Below are 23,888 nucleotides of genomic sequence, written 5' to 3'. Positions count from 1 at the left end.
AAACCAATCAAGGAAAAAAGAGATTATTACATTACTACATTATTACATTATTACAAATACAATTACGAATGAAAAGGGGCTATAACTAGAGTTGCTTCAAATATTAAAATACAAAACAAAGTTATTTTGAACAATGGTATGCCAATAAACTTGAAAACTTAAAACAAATTCTTAGAAAAAGGTAGAACTTATTAAAACTGAGTCAATTACAAATAACAAAATCTGAACAGTCCTTTAATTATTAAAGAAACTAAGTAGTTAAAAATCTTTCCACACCCTAATAGTTTTACTGGTGTGTTCTACAGGCATTTAAGAACCAAAAAACCCTGCAATTTTACATAAATTATCATAAAAAGTAGAAAAGGAGGGGCCTTACTCCCAATTCCCTTCATGAGGCTATGCTAAACTTGATACCAAAATACACTCACATTCATTTATCATCTCTATTCCTTTCCAAATCACATTTAAGTTATGAGTAAGGATTAAAAAAATGTACAGACCCACAAGGACAGAAAGGATAGTCAAGAAGGTGACAGTGGATCACAAATATTAACAGACTTCAGGAAAATGGAAAGCAGAAGGTGGAATGGAAACCAACCCAGTGAGAGGAGGACTTGGTGTGGTGCTGCCATTTCTTCCGTCTTGGGTCTCTGCGCCTCTCACAGAACTTCCGATAGCACTATGCTGGGATAGAGTATCCGAAGGTTCGCAACTTCTGTGGCCCACAGGAGCCACTATGAGGAGGGCCCTGGGAAGAATTTGCCATTTTCAGTGGAAAACATGTGACGGTTACTAATTATGACAACTGTGTACTTTGGATCTGATTTGTTGCACCTTTTTTTTTTTATAGCAAGATACCAACTACTTAAGAAATAAGGATGTTTTAATTAATCCATTAAACAGATGTGAAAAGGAGCATTTTAAAAGGTGCAGTCTTGCAATCTCTGAAAAATGGATCAAACTCTTGAATTCAATATGCTTGATATGTTTATAAATAAACTTATGGCATGAATCCTTAATGCTGCTTCCCTGAACCATGGAATATAATAATTGTGCTTATGTTTTTATTTGGGAAATATTTCAATATTTGTTTGGTTGAAATATGTGTGCGATTTAGCTTGTTTCTTGGTTTTAAATTTTGAGATTTTATTTAATTTTTGATTACTAGGTCTGGGCCTTGCTGGTAATTTATGCTATAAAAAATGCAAACTTGACTTTTGTCCCATAATTTTTTTAATTGAAAAAGAGGAAAAAGGTTCTTATAGTCTTCTTTACTTTGAAGCAGTAAAACTGTTATTCTTCATGAGTTGATAGTTTATCATGAGGAAAATCAATTGTGTATACAGAGTGAAGTCCAAGAGCTTTTTTTCCCCTCCAGACCTATAATCTAAAACTAAAATTTTTGGCTTGATAAATTTGCTATTGACCAATACTAGTCTTGTTTAGACTGAATGAAAGTAGAACATCTGAAATGAAATGTAATAGCATGCAAGAGAGAATACAGGAAATACTCCAAGTTTATTCTGGAACTTTAGTAGAAATGGACTATAACACGGCTCTGATTAGTAATTGTATCAATGAATCAAATTTATATTACAGATAGTGAAATGCTGCTAGCTACTTAAAATGTAAATGACTTAGTCCCTAGGGCTTTGTATTAGGGCAGGAAAAAGATAGTTGCTGAATGTTTTAATCCTAGTTTGGTCACTTTTGGAATACCACTGGTGTTAGAAGAATGCTGTAAATGGGTGGTCCGCTTGAGTGCTAGACTTTTGGGTGATTGGGGGTGCTGTAGTTTTTAAACCAATATTTAACAAGAAAGTATTTATGGATTCTTGAAAAATTGCTCTGGGTGGTTCTACATCTCTTCATGCAACAACAGCTGCCTAAATTTGTTCTCATGATAACATTAAATTCCCTATGTACCCCTAATGTTAAACTACGGGGTACAGATTTGCTGGAATCTTAAAAAAAACTCTTTTCTCTCAATTTATGTGACAGGGCCTATCTTTATATTCTTCAATAATCATGTAACAACTACTTAAATATGGATACAGTTAAGTCTTTATGACTTTGCCCGGCTTTAAAAAAAACAAAACAAAAGAAACCGACTCAGCAGAATGAACAAAGCTGAATTCCAGGGACTACAGAGGGGCTAGAAAATGAATTCCTACCCCAGGACCCCAGAAATGCTCAGTACTAGAATTCTAGGTCCCACAGAAAGCTGGGCTGAGAAACAGGCTAAAATCTAGGGGACTGGCTGTGGTGCAGCCAGGAACTCACCACCATAAGCAAAAGCATCACCTCCTCATTCACTGCAGAATAAAGAAATATAGTCAGTGGATAAGTTGAACCAAAGAGGCCCCAGACCCAGGGACATCAAACACATTTTCACAGCGAAGGAGGAGCCCTGTCTTCTGTTTTCAAAGAGGCAGATTAAGTAAAAGTACTGAAGGTAAACCTCCAACCCCCTTCCTTGTGCCACACCTTTTAAACAACAGCAGCAGCAGCTGCAAAAAATACTGGCATTAGGTGTATATCTCAGACAGAAAACTGAACAATTCTTTTTTCTTTTTATTTTTTATTCTTTAAAGATTTTTATTTGTCAGAGAGAGAGAGAGCGAGCACAAGCAGGGGGAGCAGGCTCCTTGTTGAGCAGGGAGCCCAATGCCTGGGCAGGACCCCAGGATCATGACCTGAGCTGAAGGCAGACACTTAACCAACTGAGCCCCCCAGGCGCCCCGAAACTGAAGAATTCTTGACAAGAAAAAACGAATGGCCTCAGAAAAGAAACCTATAGTGACATCTGGGGCACCCTCCAAACAAAATGTGTGGGTGACTATGTAATCACCCCAAAGTAAAATCAAACCAAACTAGTTGACAAGCCTTAAACACTTTTTTGTTTTCAATTGTAAGTGCTTCATTCTTAAATGTGAACCAAAAACAAGGATCATTAATCATTTGAGGAAAGCTTCCTATGAAAGAAACTAAAAGAAACAAAAGAACTTGGATAACACAGCAACTATGTAAAAGCAAAGGAAAACTAGAAAGAGCAAAAAGAGACAATAAAAAGCTGCCATACAGTTCCATCTGGTTCTACCCCCACCCCTGCGGTGGGTTACAGCCACTCTGGCGGCCCAGCCTCGCAAAGGCTCTGTCTGGTTCACCCCTGACCTCCAGGAAGCCCAAAGGAAGAAGGTCAGCTACTCTGAAGGGGTGGAGTCAGGGGAGCCCAGGGGATCCAGGAGGTTGTCAGCTAAACCTGCAGTGGAAATGAAGCCAAAAGGGCAGGAAACCATAAATGTTCAGACGAAAAAAGTGCACCAAGGGGAAAAGGGGAGCAAAGGGAGTAGTTTACCAGGAAACTAAAGACGGTTTTTCCGTAAAAAACAGAGAAACTAAGAATGAGGAGAGTCCAGCCTCTGAAGAAGCAGGAGAGAAAGAGGCTAAGTTTGATTAATATCATATAACCTGTCTTATCAGGGGTCCATCTCCCTTCCTGTACAACCCAGAGGAATATTTTTATCAACTATTTTGTAGATACAAATGTTTTCAGTAGCTCTAGTAAGGTTTTTTTTTTTTGAAGATTTATTTATTTGACAGAGACACAGCGAGAGAGGGAACAGAAGCAGGGGGAGTGGGAGAGGGAGAAGCAGGCTTCCCGCCAAGCAGGGAGCCGAATGTGGGGCTCAATCCCAGGACCCTGGGAACATGACCTGAGCCGAAGGCAGACACTTAACGACTGAGCCACCCAGGCGCCCCTCTAGTAATGCTTTTAGGAAAGGAATCCCACCTCATCCCATTTTTAAAGTGTAAATGACTTTTTTATTTTTTTAGGTAAAATCATTTGCTGGTTGTTTATTTTTTGGGTACAGCCTGAAAACAGTGAGATATTGAATGTGTTAACACTTTATCTTAAGTGTCAGCTTAACATTCCATAGATGGGAGGTAGTTTTTATATCCTATTAAATAGAACACACTAAACGGCAATTTGGAGTCACACTTGTACATTTACTATGCCTTGAACATTTTAACTTACTTCTGTTCCCCATGTTGTTTTTAGTAGAACTGTTTTCTAAAGAACACTCCTTGATCTTGGCTGTCCCTGTCAGAACTGCTTGCACTCTGAAACATCTTTGGGTAGTGCTAGTCCACTTTTCCTAGTAACTTTGTTAATGCGCTGTGAAAGACTGACAATGTATGTATATGACATTAAATTGTTAATTAATGGGGCTTATCATGTAATATCAATATTTGAAGATACTGGCAATTGATAACTTGTAAGGAAAATTTACTTTCAAATTTTAAGCTGGAATAACTACTTAGAAAAGAACCACAACTACTTGGCTTTTTAAATATTCAGTACATATCTCAAGAATTGTGTACAAATTGAAATGTCTGAGTGCTGATGCTCAAAACAAAATGAAAAAAGTGTTTAAAGAACAGTACACCAGCAGCAGCAGCAGGAGTTGGGGTGTTTACTCTTTGCCACAAGGTATTATTTGCTACGTGCCATGCTTTATATGCATTAACTCATTTAATTCTCACAGTGATCCTCTATAAAGTAAATATAAACATTAACCCCATTTGACCGGTGGAGAAATTGGCAAAGCAAGATTAAATGATATACTCGTGCAATTGCTAAAGGCCGAAGACAGATATAAATCAGGAACTATCCCTGAAGTAGACAGAGTTGGAAATAGGAGAGAAAAGATGAGTAATTGAAAAGGTTAGTTCAAGAGATCCAAAATCCAATTAATTAGTTCTGGAAAGAGACTAGAAAAATACTGAGGGAAGAAATTATCAGAGAACTAGTATACAACAATTTCCTAGATTTGAAGAGACTTTCTGAGTACCAGTACAATATATGAAAGAGTAACTACATCAAGAGATAATGTGAAATTTCAGAACAGGGATGAAGAAAAAATATTAACAATAGGGGTGGAGGGAAGTATAAAAGGAGGCAGAATGAAAGAGAAAGAAACAGAGAGAAACAGAGGGAGAGAGAGAGAGGGAAGGTCACCTACAAGATCAAGAGTACAAACAGCCTTTTCAAAACCAACACTCCACGCTGGAAGACAATAAAATGATGCCTCAAATTCTGAGGTAAAATTATTTTCTAAAAACTTAGAGTTCTACTCTTAGTCTAACTATTAAACATGTGGGTGTAAATAAAGACATGTTTAGATATATAGCTGACCCTTGCATATGAGTTAGGGGCATCAACTCTGTGTGTAGTTGGAAAATCTACGTATAATTTTGGCTCCCCCAAAACTTAATTACTAATAGCCTACAGCTGACCCAAAGCCTCACTGATAACATAAAGTTGATTAACACATATTTTTTTCAAAGATTTTTATTTATTTGAGAGAGAGAGAGAGCGAGCAGGGGGAGGGGCAGAGGGAGAGGGAGAAGCAGACTCCCCATTGAGCAGGGAGCCTGATGAGGTGATCAATGCAGGGATCGATCCCAGGATCCCGGGATCCCGACCTGAGCTGAAGGCAGACACTTAACTGACTGAGCCACCCAGGCGCCCCATATTTTGTATGTTTTATGTATTATATATTCTATTCTTACAAAAAAGTAAGCTAGAAAAAAGAACATGTTATTAAGAAAGTCATAAGGAAGGGGGTGCCTGGCTGGTTCAGCTGGAAAAGCATATAACTCTTGATCTTTGGAGTCGGGAGTTTGAGCCCCACGTTGGGTGTAGAGATTACTTAAAAAACAAAACAAAGCGAAAACTTAAAAAATGTAAAAAAAATTCAGAGAAAATACATTTATAGTACTGTATTTACTGAAAAAATCTGCATATAAGTGGACTTAAGCAGTTCAAACCCATGGTGTTCAAGGGTCAACTGTGTAAGATCTAAAAAGAATTCACTGCGGCGCCTGGGTGGCTCAGTCGGTTAAGTGTCAGCCTTCAGCTCAGGTCATGATCTCAGGGTCCTGGGATCCAGCCCCGCATCGGGCTCCCTGCTCAGCGGGGAGTCTGCTTCTCACTCTCTCTCTCTGCCTCCCCCTGCTTGTGCTCTCTCTCAAATAAATAAAATGAAAAAAAAAATTAAATTAAAAAAATTCACCTCTGATGTACCCTTTCCTAGGAAGCTTTTGAAGCATGTTACTTCCATTTTTATTTAATTATTATTATTATTTTTTAAGATTTTATTTATTTGACAGAGAGAAAGGGAACACAAGCAGGGGGAGTGGGAGAGGGAGAAGCAGGCTTCCTGCCAAGCAGAGAGCTCGATGTGGGGCTCGATTCCGGGACCCTGGGATCATGACCTGAGCCGAAGGCAGATGCTTAACGACTGAGCCACCCAGGCGCCCCCATTTTTTTTTTTTTTTAAGGAAAAAAACATGGACTCAAGGAAACAAAGACTCCAAACGAGAGAAGTCAAGAATGACAGCTGTGCAGCAGGCCCAAAAAGCAATCAGTAAGGACTGGAGCAGGAGATCAGAGGGCTTTAGAAGGAATGTTTTCATGGAAAAAAAAAAAAAGAGGAAACTGAAAATTCCTCTGATGTATTTGTATGGAAAACAGGGTTTTACAATTTTATAATTTTTACAATACTGGAGACACTAGGAAGTATTTGTACTAAGTGTCATAATTGGGTAACAGAACATTAATTAATGCAAAGAGGATATAATTTAATGAGAGAATGAAGGGAGGAGAGATGGAAATGGGAGGTGCTGAATGAAAACTAAAATTTCTTCATCCATAATAGTAAGCCAAAAAATATCTAATCTTGGAAATGAAAGTGCAAACATTACTACTGATTTTGCAGAAATAAAATGGATTGTAAATGAGTACTATGAATAACTGCATGCCAACAAACTGGGCAACCTGGATGAAATGGACAAATTCCAACAACCATACAACCCTACCAACTTTTAATCATGAAGAAATAGAAATCTCAACAGACCTATAACTAACTAGAAGAATGAATCATTATTAATCAACACCCTTCTCAAAAAATAAATAAATAAAAATAAAGTAAGTAACATAAACAAGCCCTGGACCAGTCCTGGTGAATTCTAGCAAACATTTAAAGTAGAATTAACAATAATCCTTCTCAAAGTCTTCCAAAAAACTGAAGAGGAAGGAATACTCCCAAACTCATTCTATGAGGCTAGCATTAGACACTACAAGAAAAGAAAACTACAGCCCAGTGTCCCTTATGAATACCAATGAAAATTCCTCAAACAAAACAGTAGCAAACTGATTATCAGCAGCATGGTAAAAATACTGCACGTCATGACCAAATGGGACTTATTCCTGCAATGCAAGGATGGTATGACATACAAAAATTAATCAATGCAATATACTGCATTAACAGGATGAAAGGGAAAAAACACAAGATAATCTCAATTAATGGAGAAAATGCATTTGACAAAATTCAACACTCCTTCACAAAAACATTCAGCAGAGCAGGAATAGAAGGAAACTATCTTTTTTTTTTTTTTTTTAAAGATTTTATTTATTCATTTGACAAAGAGAGACACAGTGAGAGAGTGAACACAAGCAGGGGAAGTGGGAGAGGGAGAAGCAGGCCTCCCGCGGAGCAGGGAGCCTGATGCAGGGCTCAATCCCAAGACCCTGGGATCATGACCCAAGCAGAAGGCAGACGCCCAACGACTGAGCCACCCAGGTGCCCCTAGAAGGAAACTATCTTAACATAATAAAGGTCAAATGTGAAAAAAAAGAAAACAAAACCCCACAGCTAATACAATATTCTGTGATGAAACACTGAAAAATTTTCCTCTAAGGTCAGGAAGACAAGTATGCCCTCCCTCACTTCCACTAAATTATATTGGAAGTTCTGGCCAGAGCAGTTAGGCAAGAAAAATAACAAAAGGCACCCACACTGGAAAAAAACAAGTACAATTATCTCTATTCACATATGATATGATCTTCCATATAGAAAATCCTAAAGATTACACACACACACACACACACACGGACAAACTGTTAGAACTAATAAACCATTAAAGTCGCAGGATACAAAATCAACACATAAAAATCAGTCACATTTCTATACATTAACAATGAACATGATAAAAGGAAATTAAGAAAACAATTCCATTTACAATAGCACAAAAATAAAATGCTTAAAAATAAACTTACCCAAAGGAAGTAAAAGACTTAAACACTGAAAACTACAAACACAGCTGAAAGAAATTAAATACATAAATAAATGGAACACATACTATGTTCATGTATTGGAAAATTTAATATTTTTAAGATGTCAATACTACCCAAAGCCATCTAACAGATTCAATGTAATCCCTAGGGATTCAAATCCCAACAATGTTTTTTATAGAAATAGAAAAACCCACCCTAACTTTCATATGGAATGTCAAGGGACCCAAAAATAGCTAAAACAATCTCAAAAAATTAGAACAAAGTTTGATGTCTCACCCTTCCTGATTTCAAAACTTAATGCAAAGCTACAATAATCAAATCTGTATGGTAGTGGGATAAAAACAAACATACTGACTAGTGGAACAGAATTGACTTCAGAACCTTGAGGATATTATGCTAAAACTAAGCCAGTCACAAAAAGATAAGTTCTTTATGATTCCACTCCATATATATGAAGTATAAAAAGTAGTCAGATTCATAGAAAGAATGATGGTTGCCAGGGGCTGGGAAGAGAGGAAAATGGGTAATTGTTTAGTGGATACAGAGTTTAAGTTTTACAAAATAAAAAAGTTGTGGAGATCCACTGCAGAACAATGTGAATGTACTTTACTGTGTATACTTAAAAATGGTTAAGATGGTAAATTTTATATGGCTTTTACCATAATTAAAAAAAATAGAGAACCCAGAAATAAATCCTTGCATATGTGTCATATGATTTTCAAAAAGGAGGCTAAGACCATTCAGTGGGGGAAAGGACAGTTTTTTCAACAAATGGTGCCAAGAAAACTGGATATCCACATGCAAAAGAATGAAGTTGGCCCCTTATGCTATTCCATATATGAATGGATCATAAACCTAAAACATAAGAGCCAAAACTATGAAACTGTTAGAAGAAAATATAGGGGAAAAGCATGACAATGATTTTGGCAGTGATTTCATGGATATGGCCCCAAAGGCACAGGTAGCAAAAGAAAAAAAATGAATGAACTTCATCAAAACTAAAAACTTTTTTTTGTCCTTCAAACGGCACTATCAAGAGAGTGAATACACAACCCACAAAATGGGAGAAAATATTTATAAAGCTTATGTCTGATGAACTTTACTATCCAGAATATGTAAAGAACTCCCACAACTTAATAGAACTACTCAATTAAAAAATGGGCAAAAGTCTTGAATAAAGAGGATCTCTAAAATTGATATCCAGGGCGCCTGGGTGGCTCAGTTGGTTAGGCGACTGCCTTCGGCTCAGGTCATGATCCTGGAGTCTGGGGATCGAGTCCCGCGTCGGGCTCCCTGCTCAGCGGGGAGTCTGCTTCTCCCTCTGACCCTCCCCCCCTCACGCTTTATCTCATTCTCTCTCTCAAATAAATAAATAAAATCTTTAAAAAAAAATTGATATACAAATGGTCAATAAGCACATGAAAAACTGTTCAACATCACTGATTATGTGGGAAATGTAAATCAAAACCAAAATGAAATATCATTTCATACTTCCCTGGGGTGGCAATTATAAAAAAGAAAGCAGAAAATAGCAGGTGTTTGGGAGAATGGGGAGAAATCGGAACCCTTGTGCACTGCTGACAGAAATATAAAATGGTGCAGCTGCTAAGGAAAATAGTATGGTGGTTCTTCAACAAATTAAACATAGAATTACCATATGATCCAGCAATTCCACTTCTGGGTATATACCCCCAAAACTGAAATCATGGATTTGAAGAGGTATTTGTACACCCATACACCCATATTCATAGCTGCATTGTTCTTAGTAGCCTAGAGGTGGAAGCAACGTAAGTGTCCATGGACAGATGAACTGATAACAAAATGTAACATATACACAATGGAATATTTTTTGGCCTTTTTTAAAAAAAGGAAGATATATATATATATATATATATATATATATATATATATATATGTATTTTTTTTTTTTTAAGTAAGCTCTATGCCCAATATTGGGCATGAACTCACGGCCCTGAGATTAAGAGATGCATGCTCTACTAACCGAGCCAGTTAGGCATCCCTAAAAAGGAGGAAAATTCTAATATATGCTACAGCATTAATGAACCTTGAGGATATTATACTAAATGAAATAAGCCTATCAAAAAGGACAGATATTATGATTCCACTTATATGAGGTACCTACAGTAGTCCAATTCATAGAGAAAAAAATGGTGGTTGCTGAGGCAGAGGGGAAGAGGAATGGCAGTTAATGTTAAGGAGTACAGAGTTTCAGTTTGGGAATTTGAAAAGTTCTGGAGATGGATGATGGTGATGGCTGCTGAATAATGTGAATGTGAACTTAACACCACAGAACCAGACATTTAAAAATGGTTATAATGGTGAACTTGGTATTTTACTACAAAACAAAACACAACACTTCTTCCCCCCCAAAAGGACAATGTCTAACACTGATTTAAAAAACAAAAAAGGGCAGGGGAAGGTTATTTTTAGAAATAAGGAGTTAAATACCAGAAGAAATCAAATTTAGAGAGGGAGACTTGGGGATAAGGAAGGGTAAGGGTGGTTCAGGAGCTTGCTGTTTCCTATTTCAAGCCGAACATAGTATTGGCCAACTTTCAAGTCTATGTATATGTACTTCACTTCGACAAGAAAATTAAAACTTAAATGTCCAGCTTGTACGAGGGCAGAATAACAGAATTTAATGTAATGAGTTGGTCTTCTGAGGACACTGGAAACCTGAAACCTGAGCAATGACTGTTTTTTCCCACTTGAGGATGTAGCTTTGCCAGTACGGAGTTCTATTCAAGAACCGGGAGAGCCATATGTTTTTAAACATTCCCTTATATGGAAAGTTGTTTTCTCCAATGGTGATGCAAGCCCTGCTGATAAAAGAATAATGGGGTCGTAAGAATCTGGCTATTTTCTCTGTGGTGACAGGACCTTCCTATTCAAAGAGGATCTGATGGCTGAGAGCCCCTTAGACAGCCTGGGGCCAGGAAAATGCCTTGCCAAGATCTGTGAAGCCACCACCCTCCCACTGCGTAAACATACACTCAACTTACAGTTTGGGTGAATGAATGGGCTCTTTCTGCCAACCAGTAAGTAACTCAAAATGCTCCAACGAGTTAACTCCTAAATTTTTCTGACTCAAAACATTGAGTTAAAAAGTGTCTTTATTTCATGTAGGCAATATGAAGAAACACTAAGTCTGGATGTTTGTGTGTTTTATTATTTCCAGCTATAGAGGGAAATTTTAAATGCTTAAAAAATAGTGAAGCCCTTTCAAAAATCCATTTATTTCATAAATGAAAAGCAAAACTAATGCTATTATTAGGTATGATTCAATCTTCTCCTGCTATAGTTACAAATTCTCAACTATCCCTTTTTAAAAATTAACCATATTGGGGGCACATGGATGACTCTTGGTTTCAGCTCAGGTCATAATCCCAGGGTTGTGGGATTAGGCCCCCAAGCTGGGCTCTGCGCTCAGAGTGGAGTCTGCTTGGCCCTCTTCCTCTGCTCATCCCCTTCACTTGCACTCTATCTCTAAAATAAATAAATAAATAAAATCTTAAAAAAATTTAACCATATTGTTCTTTATCAAGTTTCATAGTCAACTCCATAGCACAAAGATTTTGCAGAAGCTTGAATTTAGCCACGCTTCTGACACTCTGTCCATGGAAAGAATCAATAATTTGTTGAATTGTTTAAATAAGTGTTACAATTAAAACTTGGAAAATGAAGTTTGTATAAAGACAATTGTCCATAACCTGGAAAACTAAAAACACTGTTAGTATTTAGGATATTTTAAAAAATGAACTTATTGGATAGTGATTAAAGGCCTGGGTTCTGATGTCACTCACACAGGAGTTTGAAACCTGGCAAAGTAATCTCATCTCTCTACCTCTCAGTTTCCTCATTTAAAGTGGGGAAAGTAATACTTTCCTTGTAGTGTTAATGGAAGTATTAAATGAGATGATAAGCTTAGCATAATACCTGACACACTGTATTACATAGTAGATGGTATATAGCTATAAATATTAGGTATAAATATTTTACAAAACTGGAATCAAACTGTATATTGGTTGTTTTTTAATGCATAGTTTATTGTATATGTAAATCATCCTTTACTATTTTGGGAAGTAGATAATTCTAATTAATAAGTGAAAGTTGTCACAAATCCCTTTAGGTTTCTGTCCCCCCATTTCTTTTTATTCTTTTATACTGGAAAATACTTTCTAATTTTGGCAGTGGCATCTGGCTGCTTATGTACTGTTTTTTAAAAAAGTTTTATTATTATTATTTAAAGATTTTATTTATTTATTTATTTGAGAGAGAGAGAGAGATAGCATGAGTCAGGGTGGGGGGAAAGGAAGAGGGAGGAGACTCCCTGCTGAGCAGGGAGCCTGATGTGGGGCTGGGATCATGACCTGAGCTGAAGGCAGATGCTTAACTGACTAAGCCACCCAGGCACCCCTAAAAACAGTTTTATTGAGATATAATTCACCTACCATATAATCTACACACATGAAGTATACAATTAAGTAGTTTTTAGTATATTCACAGAAATATGCAATCATCACCACAGTCAATTTTACAACATTTTATCACCTCAAAAAGAAACCTCTTGGGGCGCCTGGGTGGCTCAGTCAGTTAAGTGTCTGCCTTCAGCTCAGGTCATGATTCCAGGGTTCTGGGATCGAGCCCGCACTGGGCTCTCTGCTCAGCGGGGAGTCTGCTTCTCCCTCTCCCTCTGTGCGCACAAGCGCACGCTCTCCCTCTCAAATACATAGATCTTAAAAAAAAAAGAAACCTCTTTAGGTATCACCCCCGAATACACAGCCCTAACCAACCACTAATCTTTCTATCTCTGTAGATTTCCCTATTCTGGACATTTCGTAAGAATGGAATAATGTAATATATGGTCTTTTGTGACCAGCTTCTTCACTTAGTATAACGTCAAGGTTCACCCATGCCCTAGCATGTGTCAGTACCTCATTACTTTTTATGGTCGAATAATATTCTATTATATGTATATACCACACTTTGTTAACCATTTGTCAGTTGATGGACATCGGCTATTTCTACCTTTTGGCTATTTTTAATAACACTGCTATAAATACTTGTGTTCAAGTTTTTGTGTGGACATGTTTTTGTTTCTCTGGGGTATACAGTTGACCCTTGAACAACACAGGTTCAAACTGCATGGTACACTAATGCACAGATTTTTCTTCCATAAATACTTGGGTAAATTTTTTGGAGATTTGTGACAATTTGAAAAAACTTGCAGATGAAATGAATAGTCTAGAAATACTGAAAAAAAGAAAAAGTCAGGTACTATTGTAAATATATGGTATATTATATAATACATATAACATAAAAAATATGTTAATTTACTATTTGTGTTGTTGGTAAGGCTTCCGGTCAACAGTAGGCTCTTAGTAGTTAAGTTCCAGGGAGTCAAAATTATACATAGATTTTTGGTTGTACAGTCGTTGGCACCCCAACCCTGGTGTTGATCAAGGGTCAACAGTATACCTAAGAATGGAATTGTTGGGTCATGTGGTAACTCTATGTTTAACTTTTTGAGGAACTGCCAGACTATTTTCCAAAGTGGCTACACCATTTCACATTCCCATAAGCAATGTACGAAGTTTCCAATTTTTCCACCTCCTCACCAGCACTTGTTATCTGACTTTTTATTTCTAGTCATTCTAGTGGATGCAAAATAGTATCTCATTAGGGTTTACTTAGAGTGGAAATTAGTGAATGGACAATACAAAAACAATTGAGAAAATCAATGAAACCAAAAGGTGGTTCTTTGAAAAGATCAACAAATTGACATACCTTAAGCTAGACTGACCAAAAAAAGATTAAAAATTACTAGACTCAGAAATGAATGAAATTGTTACTGAACTTAGAGAAATAAAAAGAATTATAAAGGAATACTGTAAACAATTATATGCCAACATGTTAGATAACTTAGATAAAATGAATAAATTCTCATAAAGACACCAACTACTAAACTGACTTGAAAAGAAAGAAAAAGACAGTATGAATAGACGTACAACAAATGAAAAAGACTGAATTAGTAACCAAAAAGCTACCTTCAAAGAAAAGCCCAAGCCCATATGGCTTCACTGCTAAATTCTACCAGACATTTAAAAAAGAATTAACACTAATTCTTCATAAACAATTCCAAAAAAACAGAGAGGTCACACAGTCTTCAGGTGGCAAGGCCAGGATTCAAATCTAGGCCATCTGACTGACTCTACTACAGTCTACAGTCTTGACCACTATATTAAACTGCCTCTCTGAATAACTCAATAAATTTGAGAACATCGTAAGCCATCAAGTTGTTACTTTGTATTATCCAACCTTTGTAGTTTACCCTGGTATTTATGACTTATCTGGTCTAGAGACAAAAAGGTTGATCTGGGGACCTAAGAGAAAATCATTTACATGATTGACAATGTTGCTGTATCTCATTCATTGAGCAAAAGCATGGCACCTACTAAAGCTCTTTATACATTTTTATTTCAATGACTTCTCACAACAATGCCATGAGATAGGTACTATTATTACTCCCATTTTCTAGATGAGGAAACTGAGGAGCAAGGCAGTCACCCACATAGCAAATGGCAGGGCCTGAATTTAAATCCCAATCTGTCTGGCCCCTGCGGATCTTCTTTTCTACTATGGAAACCCTGTCCTTTTCTATTCACTCTTCTAGTATGGCCCGTCTTATGCTTGACCCCCCACTCTTGATAGAGAGCTCTTGGTAAGCAGACACCCAGCCTATTATTTACCTGTGTGCCCTCGCTGGCCAACAGGCAAAGAAGGGGTGTGTTCCTTCACTGTCTGCTGACTGAATAAACAACTATCCAAAAGTGACTCTTAGTAACTCCTCAATTTAGATACTTCATTCCCTCTCAACTACTACTTAGCATTGAAATGATGAACTGTAGGCTCTCTTACTCTTTTAGCTCATCTAATATTATATAGTTATTATATGTAGTTTAAAGTTATTAAACTCAAAATTTCAAAAACAAACAAAAATTTCAAAGAACACACACACATACTTATCCCTTGAACTAAAAGCAAGGAAATCAAGGGGATATTTTAAATAAGATTGCTTTTGCACTCCAAATTAACAATGCCTTCTTTTACTTTAGATGTCTCCTAAGAATGCACTTTTTTGTCATGGGAAACAATAGTTGCATTAAGTTAATATATGAAATTCCATTTCCTGAAGGAAGTAAGATATTTGACAGAAAATTTTAGCTAGCAAATTTTCTGATTGCATACACAAAACTTAGATTAGCCTATAAATTGCTATAGATTACTACTTTAAGTTCCTATACTAATCTCTTCCCCTAAAGAATTAATGACGACCTCTCGGGCAGTGATCCATACATCAGTCTCCAAGTCAGCTTCAACTGGAAACTTTATCAAATGCAAAATAACCCTAACTCTTTGAAAAACCAACAATGATTTCCAAGGTAATTATTCCTACCACGAGCTAAAGCAACAAATAAACACAAGCACTTTAAACTTAACACTTTCACAGCTCTGATAACCCTTTAAAAAATGCAATATTAAAAAAAAATTATGAAATCTACCTGCTTTCATCTTCAGTCAATATTAATCACTATTTGCTGGGGGAAGGAGGTGATTAGGCTTAAAGTTAATGGTTGATCCAAAATTTGGAAAATATGCTCACCATTTTTGTTTGTTTAAACTGGCATGTGTGTTCTTACTTTTTAAATTCTTTCTTTAAATGTCCATTTTTTTTGGGTAAATTTGCATCTTTGCCTTAGAAATATGAGTACTGGTTCAAAAGTGTGAATGTGAATCCTTCTAATGGTTCCTGGTTACAGTAGGATGCATGTTATTGGAGGAACTTTGGAAGAAGTGGAACAGAACTAGGTCAGTGTACCATTAGCCAATTACTCCTGTCTTTGAGCCTTGGTTTCCTCACCTATAAAATGGGAATGATCATACCAACTTCAAATGCACTAAAGCCCTTGCATGGTATAGAGTGAAAAGATCTGGCCCTACTACTTCCCTCCTTTACACCTCAAGGTGCCCGAACATACCAGCTACGTCATGCCTCTGTCCCGACCTTACATAGGTTTCTTTTCTTTTTTTTTTTTAAAGATTTTATTTATCTGACAGATAGAGAGACAGCGAGAGAGGGAACACAAGCAGGGGGAGTGGGAGAGGGAGAAGCAGGCTTCCCGCTGAGCAGGGAGCCCGATGCGGGTCTCGATCCCATGACCCTGGGATCATGACCTGAGCTGAAGGCAGACGGTTAACGACTGAGCCACCCAGGCGCCCCTTTACATAGGTTTCTGACTTAGGGTGCCCTCGTCAGCATCAGCGGCAGAGTTCCTTACCCCACTTCTTTGGGTCTGTCTGACAAATGCTTACTTGTTATTCAAAACCCTCTCCAGGATCATGTTCCTCACATGGAGTTACACTTCTCATCCTGATTTATAATTACTCCTTAACCAGGCTCTGAGGCTGCTAAAGGAGGTCCAATGGCTCATTTACCTCTAGATTTCTCAGTACCTACCCAAATCCCTAGCACATGGTAGTTGGTCAATAATGACTGTAAAATGCACAGAACTGGGCTTTCCACCATACCACAGTATTAACAAAGTATCAAATGTGCAAGAAACTAAGACAGAGCCTTGGAGTTAAAACTATAATCATAAGTTTGATAAGCATTGGATTCTTTTAGGTTTAGGGTTAAGGTGAATTTTTTTTTTTTAAGATTTTATTTATTTATTTTAGAGAGAGAGAGAGACAGAAATAGTGACAGAGAGCATGAGTGGGGAGGAGAGAGAGAAGCAGGCTCCCCGCTGAGCAGGGAGCCTGACGTGGGGCTCGATCCCAGGACCCTGAGATCATGACCTGAGCTGAAGGCTGACGCTTAACTGACTGAGCCACCCAGGTGCCCCAAGGTGAACTTTTAAAGTCACCTTACTATATGAAGCTAGGCCACCTACTCACGCAAAGAAACATTAGGAGCAAATGTTGTCATTTTTATTTTTTCTTCCGTGGCAGCATCCTGCTTTGGATCTGGATCACATGCTGACTTCATTGGGACTATTTTCAAACAACAGAGCACACTGATGTACTTTTCCTTTCAAAAGCAAGGGTGCTAGCTATTGTGCTAGCCCCTGTCACTCACCTCAGCCACCTGCTGGGTCCCCACTCTGTGCTGAACCAGCCCCTCCATATTTGTAGCCATGGTGAAGCAAGATCATTAGAGAACCTGTTTGGAAAGATGCAGCAACTTCTATCAGGTGGGGAGAAACCAGGCTACTTGAAAAATATCAGAAATCAAAATTCATCTTTGGTACTGTCCTGTGCAGATTCTGCCCTCTATAGAAGACACAGCTACAAGGCTAAGCATATCTGGATATGCTGTGCCAGCTTTTTCAACTACAGGTACCAAAATTAATTAGCAGAAACATTTCAATTTGGAAACAAGACTTCCCCTGGTAAACACAGACAAAGATGAATTCGGAACTTTAATTATCAGGTCTCTTGGGTTGTAACTGCTTGGTTCACCTCTCAGGGAGGTGGGAATCACATTTTTTTGGATAGCTACCTGTCACAGTATGCTGAAAAAGAAGATGGCTATCTGAGAAAGGTGTGAGATCAACGTTAGATAGGGAGCACTAGATTGCTATCAACAACTATACTTCTTTTACCAGTGGCAATGTGAGAAGCAAAACCCTGTCCAGGCGCTAACACAACTCACTCATAGGTTGAAAGGCAAACACTAGCACTAACCAAGAAAAGAAGTAAGGAGACTGCATTACTAAAGTGCTAAAACGTGGGGTAAAAACGTGGTACCCATAAATTCATCAATTTATATTTAGAGTCCTCATTAAATAAGAAAACCAGATAATTCAGCTTTCTATTAATAGAAAAAATAGTGCCATCATTTGTAAAAATTAAGAAAAATAATCTAAAAACCAAAAAGTGTGCTAGTCTCCTGGGGAGGATCCCTTGAATGCAAGCACTGTTAATGCAACAGACCCCCGTCTCTTCAGGTCTAAAGACACAGCTCCACTGAACAGTCCCTAACCCCCTTCCAATAACTCTTCCACAAAGAATCCAGGATAAAGAGATTCCACTTTGGACCTAATTCCTGGACAAATCAGAAAGACTTTATTACTGACGGCACTGGTCCCACGGTGAATATGAGAAAAAAAGGTCTGGTATAATTTATTTTCAGCAATACATATAAAAACTATACAGTACTACCAACTATATAGTAATACACAAATGCATACACAGTTCATTTGCTTGGCCCTCCCTCGACCATAAACTAGACAATGCAATTTTACAAAACACTTTCACGTAGTTCTTACCTCAAGCATTATACTTGTAAGCCCTGATCTCTATGAAACGTTTTCATCCTCTGGTAATTTTCCAATGATTCTATCTACTATTAAATAGCCATATCTACTAACGTAATTCCCCTTCAGATTATTTTATTGCTAAAATAGCAATGAGAGAGAAATGGTGGCACGAAACTGTGACTGACAAATATAAAAGAACTGGCCCCTGCCTCCAAGGAGTCAAAATCCTGTAAGAGCGGGTACTGTACCACCTGCTACAATGAAACCAGGTCACACGTGTCAAAAAACACTCTGGTCTTTTTTTCCCCAGTTACAGTTTGGTTCCAATTAACAGACATGGAAGAAAAAAGCATCACTTCACGGGTACCAGAAAGGTCTATTGACAGTTGTTAAAAACATTATTATTGCATGTTAAAAGTCTAGAGTTCTAATCTTTTTTCTCAAACTAGTAAGTAAGTCTCTAGGAAATCAAATGGGTAGATAGCTAATAGGTATTTTATATTAAGAAATAAAATCCAAATATGCAGCTGCAACTATTAATTTTATCACTTTTAGGTCTTGTTAGTATTTCTGTTGCTGTTATTAACTGCAGTTTGCTGCAAGAAATGTATGACTTTTAATATTACAGAAATATTCTTATGGAAATATTGAGTAGTAGAGAAACAAAAGAACACTAGAAAAGTGTATCTTTCTATTGGGTTTCCCTAAAAACAGGTGGCTTGATTCCTTCAAGTTTTGAGCTGAAGCAGATTTTATAGATGACTGCCTGATAGAGACTTTGTAACTCAGAAAACTTTCTGTAATGATTCCTTTAACATTAAATTTGCAGGACCAATCAGCCTCAGATAAGGCTGATGGGAGGGCCTGTCCCAAGATACTGCTAATAATCAGTGATTATAGATACTAGGTCATAGAGAAATAGTAGTTAACCTGTTCAGCTTAAAAAAGCTAAATATTCTGGATATTCTAAATATTAAGCTAAGTATCTTCTCCTACCCTGTGGTTCATTTGTTTACCTTCTTTATGGTATCTTTTGATGAACAGAAGTTCTTAAATTTAGTAAGGCTGAATTTATCAACATTTATTGTACAGGTTGTACTTTTACGTTTTATTTATGAAAATTCTGTCCTACCCCAGGGTCATAAGCATAATTTTATGTATTTCTTATAAATGTTTAAGAGTTTTGTCCCTGTCCCTCACATTTAAGGCCTCAATCTATGTGCAAGTTGATTCTTGAGTTTGATGAGGAGTAAGGATCCAATTAATTTTCTTCCTGTGTGAATAATCAATTTTCCAGCACCATTTTTGAACAATTTATCCTTTTCCCTACTAATCTGTAATGCCACGTCTGTCCTATTTCAGGCTTCCCTGTATGTGTGGCTATAATTCTAAGTTCTCTGTTCTGTTCCACTACTGTTCTACTTTTCTCCATGCCACTACCATTATCTTATTACTGCAGCTTTACAAGAAGTGGTGCTTTCTGTTAGGGCAAGAACCCCCCCCCCCCCCCCCCCCGCCGCCCCTACCTTGCTCTCTTCTCCACCCACCAACTTCCTGGACCATCTCAAGCACTCAAAACCAGAACAGCAACCTTTCTTTACATATTTGAATTCTTACAATTCTTGATCTCACTGTTGGTTTTCTCCCTCCAAAGCAACTTCAGGCATCATCAACAGCAACTTTTGAAGCTACTTAAAATGAACAAGGAGGAATGTGCACCTTCTGGAAAAACAAGCAGAGACAAAGAGTGAGAATAAGAGTGGGAGAGAGAAAATGAAAGAGAAACTATGAAAAGCAAGTGCTTTCAATAAAGATTTAAATCGAGTGAGAGCAGGTGAGAGGCTTATTTCAGAAAATTATTTTCCATTTCATCATTTTTGAAAATGTTATCACAAACCATATCCTATCCTCACATATAGATAAGAAAGACAGAGGCTTCTCCTAGGATATCACAATATAAGAAACAAGCTGAAATCCTCAGGCAATGTCAAGAAGTGAGGGAAAACATTTAACTCAAGTGCATCCCAGAAAAAAAAAGATAATGTCAGGGGGTAAGACTCTCACCTGAGAGCTTCTCTTACTGCTACTGCAGCCATAGGCAGTCCTAGAGACAGAAAGATCACAGTGAGCAGGAAGGGTAGAGTGTTTTGGAAAGGGTCCTGGGCAATGGTTGTCAATTAGGGGGTGTTTCCCTAGAATGAGAAGCTCCAGGGGACAGTCGGTTGTGTCTACATGTAGTTTGAAAAACCATATTCACTAGCATAATGTAATTCTGCATTTGATCTGAAAAAAGAGAACAATCTATTGTTTGGATACTATAAATTAGACAAAGCATTAGCGATTCTTGGCTGGTGGAGCTAACAGTAAGCATAACACTGATAGTAACTAACACTTACTGAGTGGTTACTATACTCCAGGCACTGTAGTAATAACCACTGTGGACAAAACACTACAGTAGCTCTTGGTAAAGAAACCTGAGGTCTTCAAAGGCTGGCGCTTGACCACTCAGCTCCTTAACCCTTGAAGATTGCCCACATGCACAATAATGCTTCTGAAAAAGAGCCTGATTAGTCGCCAAAAGAGCTGTAAGACCAAATAGCTTAAGTAAAAAAAGCTACTACAGAGTATTTTCCTATGGTGGTTTTAAACTAATCAAATTCAAGACCACCAAACCTTTTAAAGCAACTGCTGTGAACTAGGCAGTGAACTAAGAAGAAGGAAGAAGAGGAGGAGGAGAAGAAAGTCCTTGTCCCTGAAGAACTTAAGAAGGAACCTGTAATAGCTATACAATGTAAATGCTACAATGAGTAGCCAAAGGAAAAAGCTTCTCTCTCTGCCTGTGGGAGCCAATGACAGTTTCATAGGAGAGGAGCTATTTAAACTAGGTCCTTGAAGGAAGAATGGAAATTTAGCAAGCAAGGAATGGGATGACAGGGAGAGAGTTCTAGGCAGAGGGGACAGCTCATACAAACTGGCAGGTATGAAGGAGAACGGCATATTCGAAGAACAGCAGTCAGGTGGGAAACTGCTGGAGAGGTCAGGGGAAGAGAGGCTGACACTGTTGACAACAGAGAACTACCAGAGGTTTGTCAGAGAAATGAAACAATCACATCTGGATCTTAAAAAAACAAAACAGAACAAAACAAAACAAAAAAAAAAAACCCCTTTGGGCAACAGTGTGGAGAGATGGAAAAGGAGAGACTGTATGTGGGAAGGCAGTTAGAAAGTGGTGGCTAGAAAGACTAGGAATGAAAGCAGAGTCTTAAACTTAACTTGAACTAGTGAGTTTTTCCTGTACTGCACACAAATGATAACAGGGCACAGCATATAAAACTGTGATACTGAGGCGCCTGGGTGTCTTAGTTGGTTAAGCGGCTGCCTTTGGCTCAGGTCATGATCCCAGGGTCCTAGGATCGAGCCCCGCGTCGGGCTCCCTGCTCCGCGGAGAGCCTGCTTCTCCCTCTCCTCCCTGCTTGTGCTCTCTCTTGCTAAATAAAATCTTTAAATAAAAAAAAAAAATAAATAAATAAATAATAAATAAATAAATAAATAAAAAACTGTGATACAGACCACAGAATGATGGAAGTAAAACTACTACTGCTTGGCCTTATGTGGTGGTAGGTTTTATAATATAAATCCTTTCAAATACAAATAGAACAATATCACTCTTTTAACAACAAAAAAACAATACAATGGTGACTCTGAATCAACTTTTCTAGGCTCACAAAAAGTGTAGAGCTGACCAAATTTTGCAACCAGGGTTTTTTTTTGTTTTGTTTTTTTTTATTATGTTATGTTAATCACCATACATTACATCATTAGTTTCTGATGTAGTGTTCCATGGTTCATTATTTACATATAACACCCAGTGCTCCATGCAGAACATGCCCTCTTTAATACCCATCACCAGGCTAACCCATCCTCCCACCCCCCTCCCCTCTAGAACCCTCAGTTTGTTTTTCAGAGTCCATTGTCTCTCATGGTTCATCTCCCCCTCCGATTGCCCCCTTCATTCTTCCCTCCTGCTATCTTCTTCTTCTTTTTTTTAACATATAATGTATTTGTTTCAGAGGTACAGATCTGTGATTCAACAGTCTTGCACAATTCACAGCACTCACCATAGCACATACCCTCCCCAATGCCTATCACCTAGCCGCCTCATCCCTCCCACCCCTCACCACTCCAGCAACCCTCAGTTTGTTTCCTGAGATTAAGAATTCCTCTTATCAGTGAGGTCATATGATACATGTCTTTCTCTGATTGACTTATTTCGCTCAGCATAATACCCTCCAGTTCCATCCACGTCATTGCAAATGGCAAGATCTCATTCCTTTTGATGGCTGCATAATATTCCATTGTATATATATACCACATCTTCTTTATCCATTCATCTGTCGATGGACATCTTGACTCTTCCCACAGTTTGGCTATTGTGGACATTGCTGCTATAAACATCGGGGTGCACGTACCCCTTCGGATCCCTACATTTGTACCTTTGGGGTAAATACCCAGTAGTGCAATTGCTGGATCATATGGTAGCTCTATTTTCAACTTTTTGAGGAACCTCCATACTGTTTTCCAGAGTGGCTGCACCAGCTTGCATTCCCACCAACAGTGTAGGAGGGTTCCCCTTTCTTAGCATCCCCGCCAACATCTGTTGTTTCCTGACTTGTTAATTTTAGCCATTCTGACTGGTGTGAGGTGATATCTCATTGAGGTTTTGATTTGGATTTCCCTGATGCCGAGTGATGTTGAGCAGTTTTTCATGTGTCTGTTGGCCATATGGATGTCTTCTTTGGAAAAATGTCTTTTCATGTCTTCTGCCCATTTCTTGATTGGATCATTTGTTCTTTGGGTGTTGAGTTTGAGAAGTTCTTTATGGATTTTGGATACTAGCACTTTATCTGATACTCATTTGCAAATATCTTCTCCCATTCTGTCGGTTGTCTTCTGGTTTTGTTGACTGTTTCTTTTGCTACGCAAAAGCTTTTTATCTTGATGAGGTCCCAATAGTTCATTTTTGCCCTTGCTTCCCTTGCCTCTGGCGATGTTTCTAGGAAGAAGTTGCTATGGCTGAGGTCAAAGAGGCAACCAGGGTTTTTTAGTCAAGAAGGGCTACAGACCCCACTGTAGTGAAAACTGGGCTCTGACTGTGAACACCCGAATCCCCAGGTCAGTCGCCAGGACAGATCAGCTATGCTTTCCACAGGGGCAGGTTTAGGAGCCAGTGTCTCAAATAACAATAAGCAAGTCCTGGGACAATGACTCTGTCTTCACTGACAGGAATGAGTGAGCTTGCCTTACCCTTCACAATAACTGATTCACATCATCCATATTTATGCAGTGCATGGCCCACGATATTTTCCCATTTAAACAAATATATCAGGTTTTTGAGGCTCTGA

The 23,888-nt window shown here is 38.1% G+C and overlaps 1 protein-coding gene across 6 annotated transcripts in view; it reads right to left on the bottom strand.

Moving 5' to 3' along the window:
• Positions 1-23,888, bottom strand: part of NR2C2 (nuclear receptor subfamily 2 group C member 2) — a 97,411-nt gene that overhangs the window by 64,103 nt on the left and 9,420 nt on the right. For 2 of the 6 annotated variants that reach the window (XM_034997595.1, XM_034997601.1), the window contains exons 1-2: positions 20,104-21,891; positions 17,304-17,387 (exon numbers count right to left, since the gene is read on the bottom strand). The exons of 1 other annotated variant lie outside the window; for it this stretch is intronic. In XM_034997595.1, the coding sequence (XP_034853486.1) occupies positions 17,304-17,363 (60 nt within the window). In that variant the 5' untranslated portion in view covers positions 17,364-17,387; positions 20,104-21,891. Of the gene's footprint in view, positions 1-598; positions 2,613-17,303; positions 17,388-20,103; positions 21,892-23,888 lie in introns of those variants that run through there. 3 more of the 6 variants (XM_034997597.1, XM_034997596.1, XM_034997600.1) reach the window with 3 other exon arrangements.

This window comes from Mirounga leonina, unplaced genomic scaffold (genome assembly GCF_011800145.1).
Source record: "Mirounga leonina isolate KUSES-001 unplaced genomic scaffold, KU_Mleo_1.0 Mir_94, whole genome shotgun sequence".
In the NCBI taxonomy this organism is placed as follows: Eukaryota; Metazoa; Chordata; class Mammalia; order Carnivora; family Phocidae; genus Mirounga; species Mirounga leonina.
Note: the sequence above shows the minus strand (reverse complement) of the source record. Positions and strands in the feature narration are given on the sequence as shown.